We start from the raw sequence: 25962 nt of genomic DNA, 5'->3' as shown, positions 1-25962 counted from the left end.
GGCTGGTGCCTAAAGGAGCTGCTCTGCTTCTCCTGTCACCAGGTGGCCTTGCCTCTGCCAAGAGGGTGGCTCTGCCTCCCCGCTGCCTCCTGTGAAGCCCGAGCCAGGCCCCACTTTTCCATCCCACTGGATGCTTGGGCGCTTCAAGGGATCCCTTCTGCCAGGGGGCTCTGCCTCAGTGGCACAGCTCTCCGTATCTCTTGCAGCACCTGCGGTCAGAGAGAAGCTGCCCCGGATGGTGGAGGCTGTGCAGTCGCTGAGCCACGACCCCAGCCCCCAGGTGAGCTGGTTTGGGAAGGGATGGTGCTGCAGGGCAGGCAGGGAAACCCTTTCCCTCGGGACAGAGCCTGGCAAGGCCGTGGCAGGAAGCAGCAGTTTGGGCTGCTTTCCCTTCCCCTGCTTCTTCCTGCTCCCCAGAGAGCTGCTGGTGAGAGGTGACGCTGCTGCTGTCTGGGGCAGGGCTGGGGGGCCTGAGGGTGCGCTGTGTGCTGGAAGTGGCTGAGTGCAGTGGGGAGGGGGGCTGTGCTCTGCAGGGCAAATGCACCTGCAGGCTGCTGCTCAAGGCCACCTGTGAAGCCAGGAGCAACATCTTCTGCCATGGCCTTGTCAGCTCTCTGTGAGACCCAGAGGCTGTCCCCAGGCCAAGGCAGCTCCCCTCTGGCTGTGGAGCAGGAGGTGGTAAGCACCCTGTGCCCTGGCAGGTGCGGAGGGCAGTGCTGGAGTTCATCAGGGAGCTGCTCAGCTCCGGCTGCCAGAGCTGCTGGCCATGGGATGTGCTGGGGCACGTCTTCACCGAGTTCCAGCGGGCGTCGTGCAGCCTGGTGAGGGCAGAGCGGGGCAGCCGGGGCTGGGAGCGGCGCTGGGCTGCTGCGCTGGGAGCCGCTGCGGCTGTCCTGTTGGCACAGGGGCGCTGCTGGGGCTGTGCCCGAGCCTTGGCGGCTGGCAGCTGAGGAAGAGAGCTTTTGCCAACTGTCTGCCAGGTGCCAGGCTGGGTTTTACCCTGGGAAGACGCTGGAGCGCTCCGAGCCCTGTGCGTGGACATCCTGGGCTCACTGGATGTGTCTCGCAGAGGGATGCCCAAAGTAAGTTGCCCTCTGCCCTGGTCCTGTGGCCATTTGTTGCCTTTGGGGCATTTTTCCTCGTCCTTTCTCACGCCCTGAGCCTCCCCCCCCCAGGAGGCTGAGGGACAGCAGAGCCTCCTCTTTGCCTTGGGGCCGAGTGGAGATGCCCATGTGGGGAGCTGCCTGGTTCTTCTCCGCAGCTCCTGTGGCCAAGGCTGCTGCACTACGTGGTGCAGGCCCAGTACAGTGACTTGGTGGTGCCACTGTCCCGCTGCCTGCGAGCCCTGCTTGAGAGGCTGGAGAGAGGATGTGAAGAGGAGGAGGAGCCTGGTGCCATGGACTCCCAGGAGGAAGGTAGGAGCCCCAGGGAGTGCTGCTGGGTGTGGGCAGGGTGTCCCTTCAGCCCGGAGAAGGCTCCAGGGAGCCCCTTGCAGCACTTGAAGGGGAGCTACGGGAAAGGTGGGGAGGGAGCCTTGATCAGGGAGTGTGGTGGCAGGGCGAGGGGTAAGGGTTTGAAACTGAAGGATGGAGGATGGGGACTGGATGGAAGGAAGCAATCCTTCGGCACCAGGGCGGTGAGACACTGGCCCTGCTTGCCCTTAGAAGTTGTGGAGACCTTCTCCCTGGGAGCGTTCCAGGGCTGGCTGTCTGGGGCTTGGAGCAAGCTGGTGTAGTGGGAGCTGTCCCTGCCTGTGGCAGGAGAGTTGGAGCTTGATGCTCTGCAAGGTCCCTCCCAAGCCAACCCTTTCTGCACCTCCATGATTCCATGATGCTTTCTTCCTGCCCACAGCCCAGCTGCCGGCTCCCCAGAGCCTGCTGTCTCGAGTGCTGGTGAGTAGCTGGGCTCTGAGGAAGGGGCTTTGCTGGCCAGGGTTGCTGGGAGAGCCCGGGGCTGTGGTACTGCCGACGGCAGTGCTGGGAGCCCCCGAGGAGGAGGCAGCAGGCCGGTGCTTGCCGCGGCCCGGCGGGGAGCCTTGCTCGGGGCTGGCAGCAGCCCGGGGAAGGCAGCGGCTGCCGGCTGGGCGGCGCCCGGCTCCCGAGCTTGCTCCCGGCACAGCCACTGTGGCTGAGGAGCCTTCTCTCCTGCCCTGGCCCAGGTGATGGTGGCAGAGCCTTCCCAGAGCAGGGAACGCGCAGTCGCTGCCTTGCAGCTGCTGCAGGCTCTGCAGAGTAGGATCCACGGCGCCTTGGAGGCAGCGTGGGCGACCCAGATCCCCCTCCTGCTGCAGCAGCTGGCAGGTAAAGTGCGGGTGGGGAAGGAGAGGCTGGAGGGGAGGGAGGGGCAGCAGGAAAATGCAGCTTCCCAGCCTGAGGGAGGGGGACTGTGCCAGCTCCTCACCGCTTGCTCTGCTGCCTTGGCCCTCGCAGGGAGGCAGCGCTGAGGCTGGGGGCTGCTGTCCCCGAGGGCAGGTCTGGGTGCAGCCAAGGACAGTGTCTGGGGAAGGGACAGAACTGGCGCTCCTAGAGGGGGTGCAGCTCCTGGCTTTGGAGGACCAAGTCCCCAGCCAGGTTTGCAGCAGCTGTCCTTGGCAGTAGGCTGGCAGAGGGGCTGCAAATGGGCAGGCTGCTCATGGAGGAGAACTTGTGTGCTGCTGGGCTGTGCTGGGACACAGTGGCTGCAGCCGTTGTGGGAGCTGCAGGCAAGCAGTGGGGACCAGCCCCAGTCTGCGCATCTCTGCCCAGCCTGAATCTGACAAATGGCCCTGGGATCCTTCTGTGTGCTTGGCTTCACAAGGGCTCAGGCCTAGGTGCTTGTAGGGCCTTTGCAGCCTGATGGCCCAGGGACCACTGGGCTCATCTTTGGTGGCAGCTTGAAGAGCAGCAAAGAGCTTTTGCTTTGTCTTGCTTTGCAGGCAGCCCCGAGACATCCCTGGGCTCTGCGGGGGAGTGGGAGCAGCGTGTGCTGAAGGTACAGCACCCCTGGGGGGGCACCAAGAGAGGGGGAAAAGAGGAGCAGGCAAAGGGGTGGGAGGCACCTGTGTAGGCACCCAGAGCCGGCCGCTGCTGGCAGCTCTGCCCCAGCAGTGTCCTGGGCCACAGAGGTGTGGAAAGGGCTCTGGCCAAGGGGAGGGGAAGCCCAACTGCCTCTCCTGTTCCCCCCAGCTCCTGCGAGCGTCACTGGAGCACATCCAGGACAAGGCCTGGAGCGTGAACCTGAGCCGGGAACTGAGCCAGCAGCTGGGCAGCTCTGCCCCTGGATCCTGGCAGAAGGTTTGTCTCCTGTCCCGTGCCAGGGCTGGGGCTGGCACCGGTGCGGCGGGGGGAGGTTGGGGCCGTGTGGGGCCGGCCTGCTGCCAAGGCTGCATCTTTGGCTGGGCCTCTTCTCTTCCAGCTTTTCCTCTACAAGGCTCTTGGGACAGCGCTGGCAGGCTGTCAGGACCTCGTCCATGTCCAAGGGCAGGTGCTGAGGTTCCTCCAAGAGGCAGACCTTGTGGAGCTGCCCGAGGCCCAGGTGAGGAGATGCTCCTGTCCTGAGCAGAACTCTGCTTGTTGCAGGGCAGAGGGAGGCTGCTCCAGACCTCCCTCCTTCCACGTTGCTGCCATTCCCCCCTTGCTTCCCTCGCTGGTCACCCAGTGCCGGGTTTCTTGTTTCCTTGTGGTTGCAGGGAGTAGTTTCTGCTGTGTCCCATGCTGCTGAGGGCCACTTCCACCTGGTCCTGGACACGGTGCTGATGTTCTCTGCTGCCGTCACCAGAGGCCAGCTCCATCAGACCGCCACAGGCTGGACGGTAAAGGCTCAGGGTTTGCCTTTCCTTGCTTGGCCTCCTTTCCACTTCTCCGTCTGCAGCAGTCCACGTGGGGCAGTTGCCTTCAGAGGAGCCCTCTTGGACCTGCTCCTTGAGAGCTGTATTGCAGGGGCACGTCCTGGCATTGGGCCCCCTGATTCACAGAATCTTGGGAGCATTAAAGCATCTGGAGCTGGCCCCTAGGGACATGGTTTGGTGGTAACCCTGCAGTGCTGGGTCGCGGGTGGGAGGAGGTTTGACTCCTCATGGGTCCAAGCTGCCTGACTGGGGCAGCTGCCGGGGTTGCTGGCTTGCAGCCGTGCTGCGTCTGTGAGCAGGAGCACAAGAGGCTATGTCAGAGGCAGCTTTCCACAGGAGGGTTCCAGGCAGCTCCCCGAGCCCTCCAAGCAGTGCTGGAAGCACCAGCAGCGTGCTGGCCGCCACCTCCTCCCCATCGCCTGTGAGAACCCGGGCGTGGGGTGGGAGCAGCTCCCGGCCCCCAGCTCCCAGCTCCAGGAGAGGCTTGGGTAGCTGCTGGGAGGTGTTCAGCGGGAGCAGCAGCTGCTGGGGAGCAGGAGGAGCTCCCGGGGCCGAGGCCTGGCAGCGTCTCTCTGGGCACAGGTCCGGCAGCAGCTGGCGAGAGCCCGGGCCACCCGCGCCGCTCTGATGCGCATCTGCGGCGGCATTGCCCTGCGAGCCCCCAGGGAGCAGCTGCTCAGCCGCCTGGACAGCGACATCCTGGGCAGCATCCTGCGGCTCTTCAGAGCTCAGCCGAGGGTAGGAGCCCAGGGCCCGCCGGGGCAGGGGTGCCTGGGTGCCCCAGTTGCAGCCTGCTGGGGCCTCCTCCTAAAGGTGCCCCCGGGAAGGGTTGGTCCGCAATGTCCACAGCCAAGCCCTGCACGGGTGCCCCCTGCCCATGCTGTTATTCGAGCCCTCAGCCCTTTGAAGACTTTAAGGAGTGCTTTGCTTTCCTTGGCTTCAGGACCTGCTGCTCAAGCTCGCCCTGGTGGAGAGCATCCGCAGCGTCACCCAGGCTGTGGGCAACTGCGGCAGCTTTGAGCTTGCCTCAAGGCAGGAGGTGATGTGCACCTTGCTGGTGAGTGCCCACAGTCAAGGCAGTCACAAGAGGAGTTTGGGGCTGTGCCACGAGGCTTTGTGCAGCAGCTCCTGCAGCTGTGTTGCCCAGCTGGTTGGGAGGCCCTTGTGTGCTGGTGCCGGGTGGCTGCAGAGCAGGCTCCCTGCTGCAGTGCCTTTAGGGGTCTGTGGGGGTGAGGTGGCAGTGCCTGTCAGCAGAGCCTGGGAGGGCTGGGAGGTGGCAGGGCTGTCCTGTGTCTCTGCCTGCTGCCAAGGCTGCACTTGTGCCTCTGGGCCTTACAGGACTGGATAGAGAAGGAGCCCTGGGACTGCCTGGCGTATGGAGTACTTCAGGTGCTGTCGGAGCTGAGGTGAGGGCTCTGGGGCCTCGCAGTGGCCCCAGGCCAGCTGGCTGGGGCAGCCCCAGGGACCTGAAGCATGGGGCCAGGAGCTGCGGGGGCTGTGGAGTGGGAGGGTGTTGCCCGTTTTGGAGGGAGCCTCAGGGGTTTCTAGCCCGGGGGGTGGGGGGTTGCCTGCTGCCCAAGGGGAGGCAGGAACTGCTGGAGCTGCAGGCCAGCCTCGCTGGCAGGGGTGGGGTGTTGAATTTGGGGCCCTGGACGAGGAGGAAGCCAGCTGTGATTTGAGGCACTCCGCACAAGGCTGGTAAATCCCCTGTCTGTTTGCCTTTTCCCTCTGTGCAGCAAGCTGAGGCCTCCTCTGAGCAGGGAGGAAGCTCTCAGCCTGCTGGCAGTGTGCTGCCGGATTGTGGTGTCCTCTCCTTGCAAGGGGCAGGTGACAAGGAGAAGGGAGGCAGCGAGGGCAGCTGAGAACATGCAGGTAGCCACGGGCAGTGCCTGCCCAGCCCTGGCTCAGGAGCCCAGCTCAGTGTGTCCTGGCAGCCCCTGCAGGGCAGCAGCTCAGCTTCTCCTCTCCTGCTTTTAGTCCCTGCACAGGGGATTGCTGCAGGATCTGGGCCAGCTGATGGAAACCCTCCTGGAGGCAGAGAGCAGCTCTGCCAGCTTGGAGGATGTGCTCCACGTGAGTAGCCATGGGGCAAGAGGGCGACTGCGTGGGGCCCAGAGAGTCGTGGCCTCAGTGGGTGGCAGGAGGTGGAGACAAGGCACAGTGAGGCTTTGGCTCCTGGCTGCGTCTCACACCTGGCCAGAGCCGGGGGCTGAGCTGGGGCATGGCAGCGCCTGGCCACGACAGCCTGGCGACAGGCAGAGCAGTGGGTCCAGCTGGAGGCAAAGCCACGAGGCAGCCCTGAGCTGGGCCTGGGGAAGGCCAAGGCGGGGCGCTGCCAGCCGGGAAGCAGCAGCTGGCCCAGGGCAGAGGCGGCCGAGGGAGCGAGGAGGGGGAGGCTGCGGCGCCAGGGCTCGGTGGGGCTGGGGGCTGCGGCAGGCGGGAGCTGGAGAAGGAGGAAGAGGGGTCTCGGGGAGGGCAAGGTGCCTGCTGTGAGAGAGATGCCCCCTGGCCCAGGTCCTGCAGGGCTGGCTCAGATCCGGCAAGGAACAGGAGAAGGAGAGAGCCCTGTGGCTTTGTGCGCGTGTGCTGGGGGCCTGCAAGGAGTGTCCGGAGCTCATGGTGAGTAGGGACCCCCTGCACGCCCTGCTGCCCCCTTGGCACCAGTCACGGCCTGGCCAGGAGCCCTGCCTGGCTGGGGGCTGGGACTGCTGGGCTGCTGGGGCAGCCCTCCCATCCCCACCCTGGCCGCCTGCTGCTCAGGGAGCAGGATGGGTGGCAGTGGCCAGTGGGTGCTGGGGCTGCCTGCCACCCCTTTCCTGCTGCTCTGCCCTGCAGGGAGGAGGTCCTGGCAAACAGCTTGGCTCCTTGGTGGGACTGCTGGGGGTTCTGAGCAGTGACTGCCTGGCTATGTCCCGCCGGATGGCCTGGTTCTGCCTTGGCTCCCTTCTCCAAATGCAAGGTGAGGAGAGCCACCCTCACCATGAGGGTGGTGAGACACTGGCACAGGTTGCCCAGGGAGGGAGGTGGTGGAAGCCTCATCCCTGGAGGGTTTGAAGGCCAGGCTGGATGTGGCTGTGAGCAGCCTGCTCTAGTGTGAGGTGTCGCTGCCCACGGCAGGAGGGTTGGAACTGGCTGAGCCTTGAGGTGCCTTCCAGCCCTGACAATTCTGTGATTCTATGAGCAGGAGCTTCCCAGCCTTGCTCAGCCTGATCCTCCCCTCCCTTTCTGGCCTGGCAGCAGTGGGGGCCCTTGGGTCCAGGCCCTGTCCCCGGGAGGGCAGTGGGAGGCAGGGTGCTGAGCTGGGTTTGTGCCCCCCGCCCCGGTATCCCTGTGCTGGGGAGCAGCCATCTCAGGAAGGATCCCTGGGAGCTGGTCACAGAGTCCAGCTTCCCTGGGGCATCTGTGAGGTTGGGGGGTCAGGGCCATGCCCCTCTGCTGGCTGAGAGCAGGAGGTTGTCAGCAGTGCTGAGGCCTGTCCTCCCTCCCCCCACCGTGTGTCCCCTCCACGTTGCAGGAGAGGCAGGGGGTGCTCAGAACACTGGCTTTGCAGGAGGGGCCAGGTGTTTCAGAGGCTGCCTGAGCACAGGAGAGGAAAGCAATTTGCTGCCCAGAGCAAAGTGGGCAGGGAGGAGGGAGCTGAGCCGCAGCCTCCTCCTGTGCTGCAAGGGTTCCCCTTCAGGCAGCAGCAGCTCCTGTGCTGCCTGTGCTGAGGAAGTCCCAGGGAGGTTTCCTGCCTCCCAGAGACGCTGCTGGCCCGTGTGGGAAGGAGGGAGGCAGCTGCTGGGGGCAGAGGCTGCTGGAAGCCTGATGCCCCAGGAAAGAGTGGGAGCAGGAGGAGGGCTCTTTCCAGCCCAGGGTTTCTCAGCCTTTCATTGGGCTCAGGTCCTGCTTGCTGTGGACAGTTCTGGAACCTGGGGGCCCCTGTGGCCTTCACTGCCACCAGCTGGGTTCTCCCTCATCAGTGTCTGGGGCCAGAGGTGGGCTTTCTGGAGCCCTGACTCCTCCTTTTCCCTTGTGCTTCCTCCAGCCAAGGCCACGCAGGAGGTGCCTCAGGCTGAGGAGATCAGGGTCCTGTGCGAGGCGCTGAGCAGCCCAGACCCCAGGGCTGTGGTGCAGGCCCGTGGCACCATAGCAAAGGTAAGTGGCCCAAAGAGAAGGGCCTGGGGGCCCAGGTCCTGCACTCTCCACGGCCCCCTGCTCCCCTCCAGAGTTGAGCGTCTGCTGCCTCCAGAGGCAGCAGCCCAGCAGAGCTCCGGTCAGCAAGCAGCAGGAGGCTTTGAGCCCAGCCTGTCCTTGAGGCTGGAGCAGACCCTGGGGGTGTGGAGTGCTCTGCTCAGAAGGCAGCTTTGGTGTCTAAGCAGACACCACCGTGGGGCAGAGACTTGCAGGTGGGCTTAGCTGTGTCAGATGCAAAGAGCTGTGTCTGCAGCACAGGGGGGTCAAGCGATGCCCGCCGTGGCTGCCCAGCTCGCAGTCCCCTGAGGGGTCCTCTGCTCTGCTCTGCCAAGGGCTGGAGCAGAGCTGTGACTCTCTGCTGGCCCTGGCTCCTCTGCAGGCTCTTTGCAGATGCATCCCTCCAGCACAGGCCACGGACTTTCTGAGAGCCGCCCTGGACAGCCGGCTGCCTGGCAGGGCTCCCTGGCCGGGGGTCCCGTCGCAGTGGGTGTTCACCTTCCTGGTGGAGTGCAGAGAGGGAGCAGGCCAGCAGGTAAAGGAGCTCTGCTTTCCTCTGCCCTTTGCCAGCTCTGCTGCTGGCTGCTGCACCAGGCCCTGTGCAGCTGGCGTGGACTCGGGAAACAGCCCAGCCCGGGGGCTCTGCTGGGCTGAGTGCTGCATTAGCACTGCTGCTGGCCTCTGCTCCAGCTGGGGACAAGGACACTTCTTGTCCCGGGCCTCCTGCTGGCCCAGGTCCTGCCCGTGCTCAGCTTCGGACAGGAGCCAGGGTCAGGCAGAGTGGGAGGGCTGAGGTTTGGAGCTGGGTCTGGGCTGGGTGCCAAGGGAGCAGGCACTGTTCCTTTGCCTGTGCCCTGCTGCAGGAGGGCTCAAGGCTGCCCCCAGCCCTTCTCTCTGCTCTTCTTCCATTCAGATGCCACAAATCTTGAGCACCCTTCAGGCCTACATGGGTCAGAGCAGCCTGAGGCCCTGTCTGCTCCACGCCGTCTTCCTCCTCGCCTACTTTCACCAGGAGCCTCTGCTCAGCAGCCTCCTCCAGAGAGGGCTGCCAATGGACAGGTCTGTGCCCTGCCTGCTTCCCAGTGTGGGCACACACACGGCCTGCAGCCTGCTCGCCCTGGGGGCCTGTGCAGCAGCCTTCTGCCTGCAGAGCTGAGGGTGGCCAGGCTGTCTGCTCCTGCCTGTGCTCTCAGCAGGGGGCTGTAAGGCCCACTGCAGGTGAGGAGAAAGCCTGAGGGCTCTGCAGGGCTGTGAGGGAGAGGAAGAGAGGTGATGGCTTGGAACTGGAAGAGGGAAGATTGAGGTTAGATGGAAGGAAGCAATTGTTGGCTGTGAGGGTGCTGAGACACTGGGCTGGCTTGGCCTGAGAAGCTGTGGATGCCCATGCCTGGAAGTGTGCAAGGCCCACCGGGAGCAAGCTGGTCAGGTGGAAGGTGTCCCTGCCCATGGCAAAGGGGGGGTGCAATGAGATGATCTTTCAGGTCCTTTCCAGCCCAAAGCATCTTCTGATTGTGAGAGATGGGCTCAGGGGTGAAGGTCTCTTGCCTTGCAGGGAGACGGTGGAGCTGTGGAGGAGCCTGGGGCGAAGCATCCTCGGGGTTCCCATCCTGAGCCGCCTGGCAGAGAAACTCCAGCGAGCGGCAGAGACCCTGCTGAGGCCCAGCTGCTCTGGGTGTGAGCAGCACCAGCAGCAGGCTGCTCTGGAGCCTCTGACGGTACCTTCCAGGGCAGGCAGGGTTCTGCAGCTGTGCGGCTGCTTCTGGCTCCTCCTGCGCTGCCAGGGGCTGGGTGCCCTCTGCCCGTGGAGACTCCCAGGGCACTGGGCTGAGACAGCCTCAAGGGGTGCGGGGCACTGGGGCAGTTCTGTGCTGCTGAGCCACGAGGCTGTGGCTGAAGGGACAGAAACTGCAGAGAGGGGCCCTGCCCAGGCAGGCTGGTGGCAAAAGGCTTTGCCTGAGCAGGGCCTCGGTGGTCCTGTCCCCTGCAGATCAGCCGTGCCATCTGCGAGGTGCTCTTTGTCCGGAGGAGCACGGAGGAGCTCAGGCAGCTGCTGCCCCTGCTGCTTCCCAGCCTTCTGAAGTGTGCCCGTGGAACGCTGGGCATGGAGAGGCAGCTTTGCTCCAGGGACAGCTGGAGACGGCCGGGCCTTGAAGGCCTCGATGGCCTTGAGGAGAAGCCCTGCAGGCAGGTGCCACAAAGATGCTCAGGAGGCTGGAGCCACCTCTCCTAGCAGAACCAGTCTCTTGGGCTGGGCTTGTTCAGCCTGGAGAAGAGAAGGCACCAGGGAGACCTTAGAGCAGCCCTTCAGTCATGAAGTTGGGCTGAAAACACAGCTGGGGAAAGGCCTTTGCCCAAGATCAGTAGCACCAAGACCGGGGGAAATGGTTTTAAGCTAAGCGAGGAAGATTTAGATTGGGCCCAGGGAAGAAATTCTCATCTGTGGGAGTGCTGAGAGACTGGAGCAGGCTGCCCAGAGAAGTGGTGGCCGTCCCCTCGCCGGCAGCGTTAAAGGCCAGGTTGGGCAGGGCTTGGAGGCATCAGCTGAGGGGTGTTTGTTTAGCTCTGCTAAAGGGGAGCCTGCCCCCGAGCTGCTGCGGCTCCAGCGCTCTTTGGGTTGGCATCTTGGTTTGCTTTGGCTGGGTCTGGATTTGTTTGGCCTCTGTGTCTTCTGCCAGAGTTTTCCTCCTGGCTCTGGAGCTGCTGCTGGACAAGTGCATGGAGCAGAAATGGATGGAGCTGCTGGTGGACAAGGCAGTCTGGGCTCAGCTGGAAGACCCCCTGGCTCACGCTGAGGGGCTGCAGATCCTGAGCAGGTCAGAGCCCCGAGGATGCCTGTGGCCAGCTGCTGTGGGGCTGTGCCCGGGGCAGTGGCTGCTGGCAGCCTTCTGGCTGCCTGGGAGGCCTCCTGAGCTGCAGAAGAGGGTCTGCACGGGCACAAGTGAGGTTTGGAGAGCAGGCTTGCTCGGTGACTGTGGCCCCCCTTGCTTGTGTCCCCTGTGCAGTGTCCTGCTGGAGGCTGGGCTCCCCTCCTGTCTCCCTGAGCCAGAAGAGAGATGTGCCACCCCAAAGCAGCAGTGTGACGTGGCCACCACACAGGGCAGGACAGGCATGGCTTGTAAAAGAGGGGCTTGGACCCTGCAAATGAGGGACTGTACTCCCAGGCTGGCAATTCTCACCCACAAAATGAGGCTCTAGGCCCTAAAAAGGAGGCTTTGGAGCCTCCAAGAGCTTCTCGGTCCCTAAAGCTGAGCGCTTTGGGATCTAAACCCAAGGCTGTGGGCCTTGAGCAAACTCAAGCTTTGGGCTGTACAAACAAGGCTGTCAGAATTGCAAGAGAGGCTTTCTGCCCTGCAAAGCCAGATTGCCCTTGAGACCCTGAAATGGGCATTCAAAGGGCCAAAGTGAGACCTGGGGCCCAAGCCAAGATGGGCTGGATCCTGGATATGGCACTTTGGCCCCTGACAATGAGGCTTTGGAGATGAAAATGAGGCCTTAGGCTCTGAGACTTATTGGTGCTTAGCCTATAAAAACAGGGCTTTGGTGCCAAAGATGAGGCTTCAGAAGCCAATAATGAGACTTTGGAAAGAGAGAGAGGCTTATGGCCCTGAAAGTGATGGATTAGAGGCCAAAAATGCAAGTGTGACGCCTTAAAAAGGCTGTGGGTTGGAAAGGAGAGGTTTAGACCCTGCAAGCTGAGGATTTTCACTCTGAAGCAGAGGGTTTAGGCTCTTCCAATGCCTATTTGACCCTTCAGAATCAGACTTTGGGCCTCAAAAGGAGGGTTTGGGCCCTTAACGTGAGTGGGTGACCCTTAAAGCTCTCTGCCAGGGTTGCTGAGTCAGTCAGAGAGGAGCTAAGGGAGAAGCTGTGGGGTGTGGCCTGTGCCAGGGGCTGGGCCTGGTGTCAGGAGTGTTTCACCTGTGTGGCTTTTGCAGGGGGTGAGAGATGAGGTGAAGGTGGCTGCTGGCGACATGCTGCTGGCCCTGGCCCGCTCCCACTTCCACTTTGTCATGGCCGAGCTGCAGAGCCAGCTGAAGGCCCTGGGGAAGGAGCCTAAGGAGCCTGTGCTGCTCAGCCTGGGCAGCATGGCCGGCAGCTACGGTAAGGCGCTCTCGGCCTCCCGGGGGGGCACGGGGCTCTGTGCCAAGGGGACAAGGAACCCTGCCCCTCCCCAAAGGCTGCCTGCTGAACTGGGGGCTCCGGCGCCGCCCTGCCCCCTCGCTCCGTGCCAGGGCCAGCCGGCAGCTCTGCCCTCGCGGCCCGGCCCCGGTGCCCAGAGAGCTAACCGCGCAGGCTCTCTGCCCGCTGCTGGCCTCCCCACGTGCCCAGAGGGCTTCCCTGTGCCCTGCCAGGGGAGGGCAGCCTTCCCCGTGCCCTCTGGCACATCCCATGGCCCAGCAGCGTCAGCCCCGGCACAGAGGGCCTCTGCCATGCCTCTCGGTGCCCCTCTGGACCCCCGTGTCCCTGCCTCCTCTGCAGCCCTGCGGTGCCTGCCCTTCGTGGGGGTGACGCTGCCTGCCCTGCACGCCGCCATGAGCCAGGCGGGGAGCGGCCGGGTGCTGCGCGCCGCCTGCTGCGGTGAGTGTCCCGGGCAGGGGCTGGGCTGGCTCTGGCTGCCTCCCTCCGTGGCATCTCCTGGCTGGAGGCTTGGGCTCGATGACCTCCAGGGTCTTGCCCAGCCTAGAGGATGCGGTGGGTCTGTGCCCCTGCCTTGCTGCAGCCTCTCACGTGCTGCCTGTCCCTTTCTGCTGGGGCAGTTCTGGAGCAGTGGTCCAAAGGGGTCCAGAGGTGCATCTGCAGCCCAGAGCAAGGCTCCTGCCCCTGGCCCCGGGCAGCGCAGCTCTGTGACGACTTCTACCCTGCCTTCTGCTACATGGTGGCCAACTGGCTGGGCTGTGAGGAGGAGGAGGTGAGAAGTGCTGCTCTCCAGGCCTGGGGCCTTGCTTCAGGGCTGGGGCATGGGCTCGTTATTGTCTGGGGCCAGAGACTGGATTTCTGTAGCCCTGACTCCTCTTTTTCTCTTGTGCTTCCTCCAGCCAAAGCCACGCACGAGGTGCCTCAGGCTGAGGAGATCGGGGTCCTGCATGAGGCACTGAGCAGTCCAGACCTCTCTGCTGCTGGCTGCTGCACCAGGCCCTGTGCAGCTGGCATGGGCTCAAGAAACAGCCCAACCCAGGGGCTCTGCTGAGCTGGGTCCTGCATTAGCAGGCTTTGAGCCTAGCCTGTCCTCAAGGCACACCGGTGCAGATACTGGGGGTGTGGAGTGCTCTGCTCAGAAGCCACCCTTGGTGTCTAGGCAGACCCCTTGGGGCACACACTTCCACATGAGCACAGGTCTTGCCATCAGCAGTGCTGTGCACCGCCAGGTAAGGGCAGCCCTGGCCCTCTCTGGAACTGGGACCTTGTGCTGGATGCCATCCTAACCCAGGCAGCATGGTCATGAACAGCAGAACCTCCTGGGCGGGGGACTAGAAGAGGACAATGTCTGTCACCGGGACCTTGCTGTGCTCCAGCTTTATCTCCAGAGGGATGAGATCCTGATAGTTGCCTCTGGCTGTCTCCCCTTGGACTGAGCTCAGCTTCTCCACATGAACCACTTGAGAGCCTGGAAATAAAAGAGCAGCTCAAGCAGGCGGCTGTGCTGGGAGCTGCTATCCCCTGCAAGGAAACTGCTTTGTGGGATAATGATTTTTCCCCAGTGAGGGAAAGAATCCCAAAAGAGGCACACTCCAAAGCATTAGCAAGCTTGGGATGCATTGCCTGTTTCAGCAGGCTTGTCCTTCCAGCTGTTAGCCAGCAGAGCCTATTGCTGTACACCAAACATCTTTGCTGGGTGCACTTTGCAGGTTCAGTTTTGGCTTCTGCATCGCAGCTTTCAGGGTGAGCTGCCTGTGCTCCCCTGGTGTGCCGCAGGTGTGTGCAGGGCTGCAAAAGAGTGCAGCTGGATGATGATGGTAGTGATGGTGATGGTGGTGATGATGATGAAGAAGGGGCTGTACCTGCCCTCACACACTGTGCCAGGCTGTTGTGTCACTTTCAGGCAGGGGCGCTCTGCATTCACATTTACCTCACCCAGATACAAAAGGCCGCCTGGAAAACATCTCTGTCCTCCTCAAGGCTCTCTTCTCCTCAGCTGCTGGTGGCAGCACTGCAGCTCACTGATCCTCTCTGTTTTTTCATCTGTGGTCAGTAAATCTGGCTAGGAATGTGATCACCCTGCCTAGGATCAGACAAGGTGCAGTGATAAGGGACATGGTTTAACACCAGACTTGGTGGTTAGACAATGATGATCTTACAGGTCTTTTGCAGCCAAAAAGGTGCTATGGTTGTGAGAGGCACAGTGCTCCAGTCAGACCCACTTAGTCCCCAGAGAATGTTTGTGGTGGTGTCAGCCCGAGAAATGAACAGCAGAAAGACCAGTTCTCCTTCCTGGGATGGGGGATCTGCTTTGGCCTCATTCTCTGCTTTCCGGGAATTCCAACAACTGTGTGATGGCATTACACGTTCTACTCCAGTGTGGTTTCTGATAGCGACCCTCTGAGCATGTAACACAAGTGACAGGAAAAGGGAGTTAGGTGGGGGTCAGAGAAAGGACATTTGCCTTTAGAAACTCTTCTGCGTTTCTGAATTCCCTTCTATTCTACAGATCTTTCTGTAACACTCACTGCTGAGTTCTGGGCTCTGCTTTCATGGTTTGTTTTCCATTTTGAAGACCAGCTGATAAAATGATCTGCATGAAAACGACTTTCTTGGGGGCTGACACTGTTCATTGGGCTGAAAGCTGGCACTTTCACTGCAGAGACAAAAGCATTCCTCGCTCTTGGCTGAACCGTGGCCGGAAAGGTGAGATCAAGCACCTGGAACGCGGCCCCGGGCTCCCGGCCCCGGCAGCACCTGCTCCCAGGAGCGGCCGGCCCCCGCGGCCGGTTGCCGGGCGGGGAGGGCAATGCGGGTGGGGGGACGGCGGGAGGAGCAGCGCCAGGCGGCAGCCGTGGGCCGTGGAGGTGTCGGCGGCAAGCGGTTTGCTGCAGCGAATGTTACACCCGCGGGTGGCGGGGGGCAAGCCGGCCCGGCCTCGGCCCCGGCCGCATGCGCGGGGAGCTTCCCAGTCCCAGGAGCGGCTGGACTGGGAGGCTGGTCCCTGGCCCCGGCAGGAGCTGGGCGCAGGGTGGCCTACGGTGGATCAGAGGCCTCCAGAATAGTCCAACGGGTCCTCCAGGAAGGTCTGGGCTGGCTCCGAGGGCAAATAGTATGGGAGACTATTTGCACTCTTGACCCCGTCGCTCCCGGCCGGTCTCCGGTGTCAGCAGCGGCAAGAGAGAAGCGCGGGGGCCGGCAGGGGCAAAGCGTTTGCCTGAGGGAATGACGCACGGGGGCCAAGCGGCCCCGGCTCCGGCGGCAGGGTCCCGGTGCCGGGGCTGCGGCGCCCGGGTCGCGGCTAGCTGAAGCGGGCGGCGGGAAGCGGTTGTTTCCGGGAATGTTACACGGGTCTCGGCCTGTGCCAGCACCGCCTGGATCCGGCGCCCCGTTCACGGGCGGCGGGCGGGGATGTGGGGCGGGAGGGGGAGGACAGTTTCGGGGTTTCTTCCACGTTTAGTTTCTTGCCGTTCTCGATGCTTCGGCTTCTGCCACACAGGTTGCGTCGTTGAGGCGCGCTCGTGCAGAAACGGACACGGACAGGCGCCTGCCGCCTCCTCGCCCGGCGTCCCCCTCCCCCCCGAGCCCCCCGCGCCTCTTCCTCTCTGCCTGCCGGCACTGCCCCTGAGTGCCGCCGCAGGCTCTCCCCCGGGACTGGATGGGAGGGGCGGGTAGCTGGGGGGTTGCGAGCACGCGTCCATAGGCCGTGCAGCTCCATCCATTTCTGCTCCATGCAGCAGCACCCAGAGGGCCTTGCACATTTCCAGGCATGTGCGTCCAGAGCTTCTCAGGGCAAGCCAGCCCAGTGTTAACCTAACCTTAAGCCTAACCCTAACCCTAACCCTAACCCTAGCCCTAGCCCTAGCCCTAAACCTAACCCTAACCATAACCCTAACCCTAACCCTAACCCTAGCCCTAACCCTAATCCGAACACTATCAATAACCCTGACTGACTCTGATCCTGACCCTGACCCTAAGCATAAACCCAAGCCTAACCCTGACCCTTACCCAATCCTAACCCTGACCCTAACTCTAACCCTAACCCTAACCCTAATCTGAACACTAACACTATCAATAACCCTGACTCTGACTCTGATCCTGACCCTGACCCTAAGCATAAACCCAAGCCTAACCCTGACCCTTACGCAACCCTAACCCTGACCCTAACTCTAACCCTAACTCTAACCCTAACCCTAACCCCTGACCCTAACCCTAACCCTTAACCCTAAGCCTAACACCTAACCCTAACCCCTAACACTAACCCTAACACCTAACCCTAACCTAATACAACGCTAACTCTAACCCTAACAATAACCCTAACCCTAAACACTAACCCCAACCCTAAACCTAACCCTGACCCTGACCCTAACCCTAACCCTAACCCCAACCCCAACCCTAAGCCTAACCCTACCCCTAAACCTAACCCTAACACTAACCCTAACCCTAATCTAACCCTGACCATGACCCTGACCCTAACACTGACCCTGACAATAACCCTAACCCCTAACACTAACCCTAACACCTAACCCAACCCTAACCCTAACCGTAACCCTGACCCTAACCCTAACCCTAACCCCAACCCCAACCCAATAGTATTTTTAAAAATACTATTTTAAAAACTGCAGGATGTGAGCACATTTGGAGCAAGGAATTTTGGTGACAAATGCTCAATAATGGACAGTTAAAGGTGGCAGGAAATGTAGACAACCCCCTTTAGTGTGCTGCTTACAGTGCAACCAGTGTGGGAGGAGTTAAACCAAAAAAGAATAAATATACCCCCAGTATTCTGTATTTTCTTGCAGTAATGCATAGAAAGAATAGTGATTTTTCAGTTTCAGTTGCAGCCATGCAGTTTCCTCAGTAACAGAATTGAGAACAAAGGCAAACCTAAATCAGCAGAGTATCTATCCACAGGGAAATTCCTACTGATATTTTTTCTGCAACAGTTGAAAGCAGGTTGCCAAAGTACAAGACGTTGCCAAGAGGAGGCTGCTGGGAAGAGTCAACAAGTAAACCTCATTTAAAAATCACCATGAATTACCATTTCTTCAGCTTTAAAAGCATGCATACTGAACACTTACTACTCCAAACTAGAAACTGCTTTCACATGTGGATACTACCCAGAAGTGCAAAGCCACATTCATCCTCTCATGCTCAGAGAGGCTTACTTGAAGCTTTTTATCAAAGCAGTGCTGAAGAGAAGGCAGTCTGTTCTGATCTTTCAAATTCAACATGCATATAAGCAATAGCTACATCGAACTCAAGAATCAGTTTCAAACCAAGTATTTAAAAGCCAGACTAACTTAGGAAATTATGAGATGGAGACCTGACATTAGAAATTGATGCTTATTGTTTTATTGCCTTGGGCCACCAGATGCCAAAACCTCCTTAAAGGCTGGCAGGAGAATAGCTAATCAGTCTTACTGTCAAAGTAAGAACTGGCAAAGCAACACACTAGATTTCAGTAGTTTAACAGATTTTTATTTAACCAACTCTACTGGAGGCAGAAACAAAAACTCATCAGGACAACTGATGAATTAAAAACTGATGATGAAACTCTGAAGAACACAGTACTTAGAGGGGAAGAAATAATAGTAATAACAACATAATAACCCTAAGCATAGAGCTAAACAAAGATACTACTTCAATGAAGTAATACAAGCTCCTATTTCATAACATTTTATAGACATAGACAAGCAGATACAACAAAAGAATAAAAGTGTTAATCTCAAAGATCTGTGTGATGATGGAAATACAGGTTCAAGCTTTCCTGCAGGATCTTCTCATTCACTTTCAAATGTAGCAATTGCTGCAAACCACTGTCTTTAAATATCAGTTAACATTAGTGCTACAACAATAAAAATCAAGTATTACATACATTTCCAGGTGAACATTCAGGCTGCCTCTAACTCTCATCTCATTCCAAGTAAATGTATTATCTTTCAGAAAGTAATATTTACAAACTATTTTAGAGAAAAGTTGCTGTACAGAAGTTGAAGACAAAAGTTCATAAAAAGACTAGTCAATTTTATTAGACAGAAGTTTGCTTGTAGTTCTTCGTATCCAAGACCTTCTTGCCACACATTGAGCAAATGCCTATAAGCAAACAAAAGGTGTGTAAATGATCACAGAATCAATAAGGTTGGAAAAGACTCGGAGATCATCAAGTCCAACCTGTCACCCAACACCTCATGACTACTAAACCATGGCTTCAAGTGCCACGTCCAATCCCCTCTTGAGCACCTCCAAGGATGGTGACTACACAACCTCCCTGGGCAGCACATTCCAGTGGCAAATTACTCTTTCTGTGAAGAGCCTTCTCCTCACCTCCAGCCTAAACCTCCCCTTGGCACAGCTTGAGACTGTGTCCTCTTGTTCTAGTGCTGGTTGCCTGGGAGAAGAGACCAACCCCCACCTGTCTAGAACCTCCTTTCAGGGAGTTGGAGAGCAATAAGGTCTCCCCTGAGCCTCCTCTTCTCCAGGCTAAACAACCCCAGCTCCCCTAAACCATTAAGTTTTTCTTCAAAAAACAGTTGCTAGATTTTTTATAAATATCATCTTCAAAAGTTGTTTCCATGAGCTCTCACAGACAATCTGCTGTGCATTTTCAGAACAGGTATTGCAAATTCAGAAGTAATTAGTAAGACACCCAATATAAATCAATTTTTGCAGCATATGGATAATGCTGTCACTTAAAAAAAAAAAAGAAAGAAATCAAAAAGCAACTCTATTTTGAGAACACTGTGATTCACAGTGCCCAAAGGAATACTGAAAGAGAGTCAGGAAAGAGCCTTTCTGGTAAACAGGTAAAAATGGTATTGATTTTGATTCCTGTAGCCAAAATGAGGTCTCAAGCGGGCAGAATATAGCTAGACTAAGACAATACAGTTGCCAACAAACTAACTACTAAATGAAAGATTAGCAAGTGGTGAGCTTCAGGCACCTAAGAAAGTGCTTACAAAATATACAGTTTTTACAACATTTATTGCATTCCATTGTAGAGTGTAGATTTTACTTGTAAATACAGCTCCATTTGCTTCTAGATATTTACCCAATGAATTTGTTTAGAATAATCTTTTGTATTCCTTTTTGCACCCAATAGTGATTTATATTTTTCTACGTTTCTGCTCAAAATCTGTAACCCAATTTTAAAGGCATAGCCTAAAACCACCACACAGTTCCACAGAATTAAACTATTTATAGCTTAATAGAAATTATAAACAACAGACAGCAAGAATACTCGAGAGTTGAAGTGAAGATGACCACTGATGTTACAAAGGACTTCGACTTAAACCCAAGGAGTGTCAAGTCAGAAGACTAGAGCAGCAAAAGTACACAAGTTCAGCAGGAGCAGAGGGGTGGGTTGTTTCAGTGTTTCCCTCCTTTTTATAAAGCAGGAAGGTGCTACATCTTTTGTCTGTTAGGGCCAAACTTTGTTTTACAAGACTATACATCAGCAGACACACAAAAAAAAGGTCAAAGTGACAATTCTGTTAACTCTGCAAACTGTGTGTTTTTCATATACAGACAACACATCTCTAGACACATACCTAAGAACAGAATGACAGGGAATATGTCACATGATTTACTATGGGGAGCAAAATCCAGCCCGTGGGCTTTCACTTAAGTCTTAAGTTATTAACTCTCAATTTCAGAGATATGAGACATTTGAAGCATTTGCTTCAAGAAGCATGCCACAAGCACATATTTGATAGTCAGAACTAGAACCTAAAGCACACAGAATTCTGAATTCTATGAACCAGATCCAACCTAGAAGGATACACAAGCAGACAGAAATTAAATCCTGAAGCCCACCCAAACCAGCCTTAAGAGAGAGAACCAGATTCTACCATATGGGATTCAGGCAGCCATCTGGTGAGCATCTAGCAACTAGAAAAGGCAGCCCTCCTACACCAGACTCCTAAAGCATTGACTCAGTAACACAGTACACATTCACAGAATAATTAAAAGTAATTTCATAAGCAACACTTACTCCTGGTTAGATGTAGTCCCCCATGTTTGTGTGCTATGAGGATTCCTCAGTATTAATAACGTAACTGAGTTCATGTTGATTTTTTTTCTCTTCTGGGAATTACAAATTTAAGCCCCTTTGCTAACCTACTCAAAAATCACAACATGAGTGAAAGTTTTATATCCTTAAGGCTCTCCATTAAATTTGCTTGATTTTTTCTTTTTCTTTTTTTTTCCTCAGAATTTTTAAGCAGTTTTAAACAACACTGAAGAGTTCTGAATACGAGAGATAGAAAGTTTTCAGGTACAGGCAGCATTTCAGTGTACTCATTTGTACACAACTCAGAAGCGCAGAAAGGTTTTGTATGTTACATACTGCACAGCACAGTATCTTCCTTTCTAAGGACAATGATTACATAATTCTTTACCATTTTTCAGTTTCACCTGAAGCCAAGCTTGACTGACAGTGCATCAAACATGTTCACAATTGGACTCCTTTTAAAGAAACTAACTTTTAAATGGCATATGTTAAGCCACTGGATGCTTAGGAATACCTGCAAGTACAAAGGCAACCATAAGAACGATTGTCCTTCAGAGGTATTTTCGTAATTGCTTTTATAACTTACCTTTGTTTCTCTTTGCCCTTAATATACCAGGTGTTCTAATTTTGTCAAGCTAGTCTATCACTTTACCAAGATCAGAAGTTGGCTTTTTACTTGCTTTGTGGGCTTTTCTGTGGAGTAGGAAGGTTTTTTGTTTATATTTTTTCTGGGTGAGTTTTTTTGGCTATTATTAAAAGGGAGTGAAGAGAAGGGAGCAGGAAAGAAACTATCACAAGAAACTTGTGTTTTTACAAAATCTGGGGGTTTTTCTAAGAAAAAAAGTATCAAACTTGCTAGATGGCAATTTTCTATACAATTGCCAAGATTAAGCTTCCAGTTATTCTTCCAAATCTACTGCTTTAGATAACAGAAACATTCTAAAATAAACAGAATCATAGAATGACCAAGGTTGGAAAGGATCTCCAGCAGTCTCTAGTCCTGCCCCACTCAAAACATGGCCAACATGAATGTGGTGGTTTGTGCTGGGTGCCGGCCCCTGATGCCATTGCACAGGCCACACCTGGGATGTTCCAGAGGAGGGCCCAGCCCAGTGGGTGGTCACAGCAAGCCAGGTATTTCCTTCCCATAATGCCCTGCTCCCCTATAAAACATCGCCGCTGGGGGGGGTCCTCTTGCTCTCTTTCCTCCCTCGCTGCTGCCTAGGTAAAAGGGCGTGAGACACCTCCCTTGAGCCTGCCCAGGCCCACGGCTGGGTTGGGGGGGAAGAAAGAGCCATGGGGGGGGGTGGGTGGGTGTACCCCCAGGTGGGTATGGGACATTCTTGGGTATATTTTGGGATATCTCTCTCTCTTTTGTCACGGTGCTTGTGGTTTTCTGTAAAACTTTGGTTTTTTTTTCCATTTAAACTTTCCACCATTTTTTGCATTCCGTTTTGTCTGAGTCTTTCGTTTGCCTTTGGTGGGAGAATTGGTCTCTCAGCCCACAACAATGAATGAGGCTGGCTTAGGGCTTTTCAAACCAAGCTTTTAATACATCCCATAGATTCCACAGCTTATGTGGGTGCATGCTGCTAAAATATTAGACTAGCCTCACAGTGAAATTTGGTTTCCATGTATGTAATTAGAATTTTTCACTTTTTTAACCTGTGTACATTGTCTCTTACTCTAGGATTATGCACCTCAGATGAGTCTGATCCCACACTCTCTACGCGTTCCTTGAAGGTTGAAGGTAGGAATTAAATCTCATCTTAGCCTTCTCTTTGTACAGTGAAACAAATTCCAGATCTCCACTAGCTCTCTAATTTCAAACCAAAGTGGGGCCATTTGGTGAAACTCACCTTTTTTATAGGCACATCCTTGACAATAGTGAGACCCTGGTTGATGGACAGAACTCTTACAAATCCGACATATTGCAAATTTGTTCTTTCCATACGGATCAAATCTGTCAAAAGACAAAGTGTTTCATTTATATAACTAGAATTAAAGCATTTCTTCTGCCTCACCTGTGACAGTTTTAGGCTATGCCTTTAAAAGTTAGCTGCAGGTTTTCAAGCAGAAGAGTGAATATACAAAGTATAAACAACTCACAGTTAGGTGTAAAAAGGAAAACAAAAACATAGAAGTGGGGGGGAGGTTAGGGGAGAGCTGGAGCAGTTCCCCGCTCCTTTTGGGATCCCATTAGGGGTCATGGGGGGGTTCTGTGCTGTTTTCTGAGTGTAAATACCTGTATAATACTGTAAGTACTGTATATTTGTACATATTCATTGCATTCCATTGTAGAGTGTAGTTATTGCTTGTAAATACAGCTTCCATTTGCTTTCCCAGCTAAGTGAGCCAAGCTGTTGTTAATGTGGTGGTAAATTCCAAACCCATTACACTCATCCTACAAAGTCTAAGACAGAGGGCACCGGCAAACTCCAGCAAAAACTAATTTAAAAAGGGACACAGAAAGATTATTTTTAATAGACTTTGCAAAGTCTAGAGGAAACCTCACAGTTCCCCCATTAAGAGTTATTTCCTTCATTATGGACAACAGCTTAACAAAAGCAGAACTAAAAATGTGTCTCTGGATTAAGATAATAGTTTGTTTGGAAATTAACACCTTCCAGCAGTGCCCTGCCCCCTTGCAAACCAGAACACCCACTGGACATTACAAAAATGGTGAAGAGATTGTACTGGCAATCTTTGAACCGCCTGGTGGACGTGGGGAGGCCTGTGGATTTGGTCTACCTGGTCTTCAGCAAGGCCTTTGACACCGTCCCCCACAGCAAACTGCTGTCTAAGCTGTCAGCTTGTGGCTTGGACAGCAACACTCTGTGCTGGGTTAGGAACTGGCTGGAGGGCCGAGCCCAGAGAGTGGTGGTGAATGGTGCCACATCCAGCTGGCAGCCAGTCACCAGTGGCATCCCCCAGGGATCAGTGCTGGGCCCCATCCTCTTTAACATCTTCATTGATGGTCTGGATGAGGGGACTGAGTCAGTCATCAGCAAATTTGCAGATGACACCAAGTTAGGAGCAGATGTTGGTCAGTTAGAGGGTAGAAAGGCTCTGCAGAGGGACCTCGACCGACTGGACAGATGGGCAGAGTCCAATGGGATGGCATTTAACAAGTCCAAGTGCCGGGTGCTGCACTTTGGCCACGGCAATCCCATGCAGAGCTACAGGCTGGGGTCAGAGTGGCTGGAGAGCACAGAGAGGGACCTGGGGGTGCTGGTTGACAGCCGCCTAAACACGAGCCAGCAGTGTGCCCAGGGGGCCAAGAGGGTCAATGGCATCCTGGCCTGCATTAGGAATAGTGTGGCCAGCAGGAGCAGGGAGGTCATTGTGCCCCTGTACTCTGCATTGGTTAGGCCATACCTTGAGTCCTGTGTCCAGTTCTGGGCCCCTCATTTTAAGGACATCGAGACTCTTGAACGTGTCCAGAGAAGGGCAACAAGGCTGGGGAGAGGCCTTGAGCACAGCCCTGTGAGGAGAGGCTGAGGGAGCTGGGATTGTTTAGCCTGGAGAGGAGGAGGCTCAGGGGTGACCTCATTGCCCTCTACAACTACCTGAAAGGTGGTTGTAGCCAGGAAGGGGTTGGTCTCTTCTCCCAGACAACCAGCACCAGAACAAGAGGACACAGTCTCAAGCTGCACCAGGGGAGGTTTAGACTCAAGGTGGAGAGAGTTCTTCACCGAGTCGTTCATCATTGGGATGTGCTGCCCAGGGAGGTGGTGGAGTCACCGTCCCTGAGGGTGTTCAAGAAGGGATTGGATGTGGCACTTGGTGCCATGGTCTAGTCATGAGGTCTGTGGTGACAGGTTGGACTTGATGATCTTTGAGGTCTCTTCCAACCTTAGTGATACTGTGATACTGTAAGCCCTCCCGGCATCTCTCCTAACTAAAGCATAAAACCCTACCAGTTTTGGTGATAATTGCAGTAAAACAGTTGCCCACACTATACGATTCAGCAGAGAGTACCCACAAAATACGTATGGACATACTTCTACCAACTGGGTAAATGTCATAGTCCTCATAAATCTTAGAAATAGTGTAGTTCAGATAAGTTTGGAGTAGTTACCCACATATGCAGGAAACTGGTCTCAGTTATAGCAAACTGACTGTTTTCAACCCAAATCAGCATCCAATACTAACCTTGCCTTCTTCGAGGTCAGTGCCTTGTTTTCATTTAACTTGCGGCCACCACTTTCTACAAAAAGAACAAAATCACAAATGAACATGCTTCTGAGTGTCTAGCCTACTTTAAAAAAGCTTGTTTTACAGGTTCTACACATATGCAAATAAAGTCATAATGAGACATAACACACGTAGCAGAGTGATAAAGCATGGGATGACAGAATGGGGGGCTGAGGGAGCTGGGGTTGTTTAGCCTGGAGAAGAGGAGGCTCAGGGGAGACCTTCTTGCTGTACACAACTACCTGAAAGGAGGCTGTAGACAGGGGCGGTTGATCTGTTCTCCCAGGCAACCAGCACCAGAACAAGAGGACACAGTCTCGAGCTGTGCCAGGGGAAGTTTAGGCTCGAGGTGAGGAGAAAGTTCTTCACCGAGAGAGTAATTTGCCATTGGAATGTGCTGCCCAGGGAGGTGGTGGAGTCACCATCCCTGGAGGTGTTTGAGAGGGGATTGGATGTGGCACTTGCAGCCATGGTTTAGTTAGTCATGAGGTGCTGGGTGGCAGGTTGGACTTGATGATCTCCGAGTCTTTTCCAACCTTACCGATGCTATGATTCTATGACAATGTGCCTCGTTTCTCTATTGCCATTGTAAAGATGAAAACAAACAGACAACCTCCGCACTGAAGAGCTCAGGGTAAAAAAACAGCCCAACGCTTTAAATTAGCATGGTAGGGAAACTACAGGAGTTAAAAATTAACGTGGTTAACTATTTCAGATTTTAGCCTTGTGATTCTAAGATGGCTCAGGTGCCCAACTGGCTTTAAGATACCGGAAAGGCAAGTGTTAAACCGCCGCCCCCCCAAGATTACCTGTAGTGTTTCTTGCACCATCTTTCCACGTATCAGGAGTGATTACCCTACCGAGTTTCTTCTCGCCTACATAAGGAAACATTACAAAGGAAAAAAAGTAAAGATACACAGCGTTAATATTCACAACGAGCACTGCCTGCGGGAGCAAAACAGCTCACAGACACTCCCGGAACCGCGACCTGCGGGCCGCCCTGTATCGTCTGAAATCCGCAAGTACTGTTTCCCAGCTCCGAGAACGCCCAGGACCCCCGAGAACGCCCAGGACCCCCGAGAACGCCCAGGACCCCCGAGGCCAGGATCCAGCGACACGAACAACCCCACCCCCGCTGCCCTGGGAAGCCGGCACTCACACTTGTCGCACACCATGGCGGCCACCACCACAGCAAACAGCTGCTTCCGGCTCCGCCCCGGCACTGGCGCGCGGCTGACGCCGGTTTCCGCTGCCGGGTGTCCCCGCGCGTGCACCGCACCGGTGGCGACGCTGCCGTAAGTGGCACAGCATCCCCCGCGGGACCTCATCCCTCGCTGCTCGGGATAGGGGCTGCCGGGGGAGGCCTGTCAGGAGGCGGCCAAAGAGGGAGCAGCGAGAACGAGCCCTGCCAAGGCGGCTGGGAAGGCCCGGGCGCGGAAGGGTCTGCGGCGGCGCCGTGTTAGGAAACGCGCTCGCTGGCGTGAGGGATGCCGAAGCAGGGGCCGGCGTGAGACCTCATCTCTCCTGCTCCCCCCCGCGCCCCCATAGCCAGCGCTGCTGTGTCCCTGGGCTGTTGGGTTTTTTTTAATGAATGACATTTTTCTGCCCCAAAATAACA

At 56.0% G+C, this 25962-nt stretch overlaps 1 protein-coding gene across 1 annotated transcript; it reads right to left on the bottom strand.

Moving 5' to 3' along the window:
• Positions 1–17832: 17832 nt before the first annotated feature.
• Positions 17833–25595, bottom strand: CRIPT (CXXC repeat containing interactor of PDZ3 domain). The gene is made up of 5 exons (XM_009910629.2): positions 25504–25595; positions 25154–25219; positions 24303–24357; positions 22007–22110; positions 17833–18232 (listed from the first exon to the last, which is right to left on the bottom strand). The coding sequence occupies exons 1-5, from the start codon at positions 25517–25519 to the stop codon at positions 18168–18170; spliced, it is 306 nt and encodes a 101-aa protein (XP_009908931.1). The 5' UTR covers positions 25520–25595; the 3' UTR covers positions 17833–18167.
• Between the last annotated feature and the right edge of the window lie 367 nt (positions 25596–25962).

This window comes from Dryobates pubescens, chromosome 16 (assembly GCF_014839835.1).
Source record: "Dryobates pubescens isolate bDryPub1 chromosome 16, bDryPub1.pri, whole genome shotgun sequence".
NCBI classification, from domain to species: domain Eukaryota; kingdom Metazoa; phylum Chordata; class Aves; order Piciformes; family Picidae; genus Dryobates; species Dryobates pubescens.
Note: the sequence above shows the minus strand (reverse complement) of the source record. Positions and strands in the feature narration are given on the sequence as shown.

What these genes read in the sequence shown, in the direction of transcription:
- CRIPT (XM_009910629.2), bottom strand. An exon ending in TGGTGCAAGAAACACTACAG is followed by an intron (nt 24,358 to 25,153) that starts GTAATCTTGGGG and finishes TTCTTTTTGTAG; the next exon opens with AAAGTGGTGGCCGCAAGTTA. An exon ending in AGGATGTGCCTATAAAAAAG is followed by an intron (nt 18,233 to 22,006) that starts GTGAGTTTCACC and finishes GTTTGCTTATAG; the next exon opens with GCATTTGCTCAATGTGTGGC.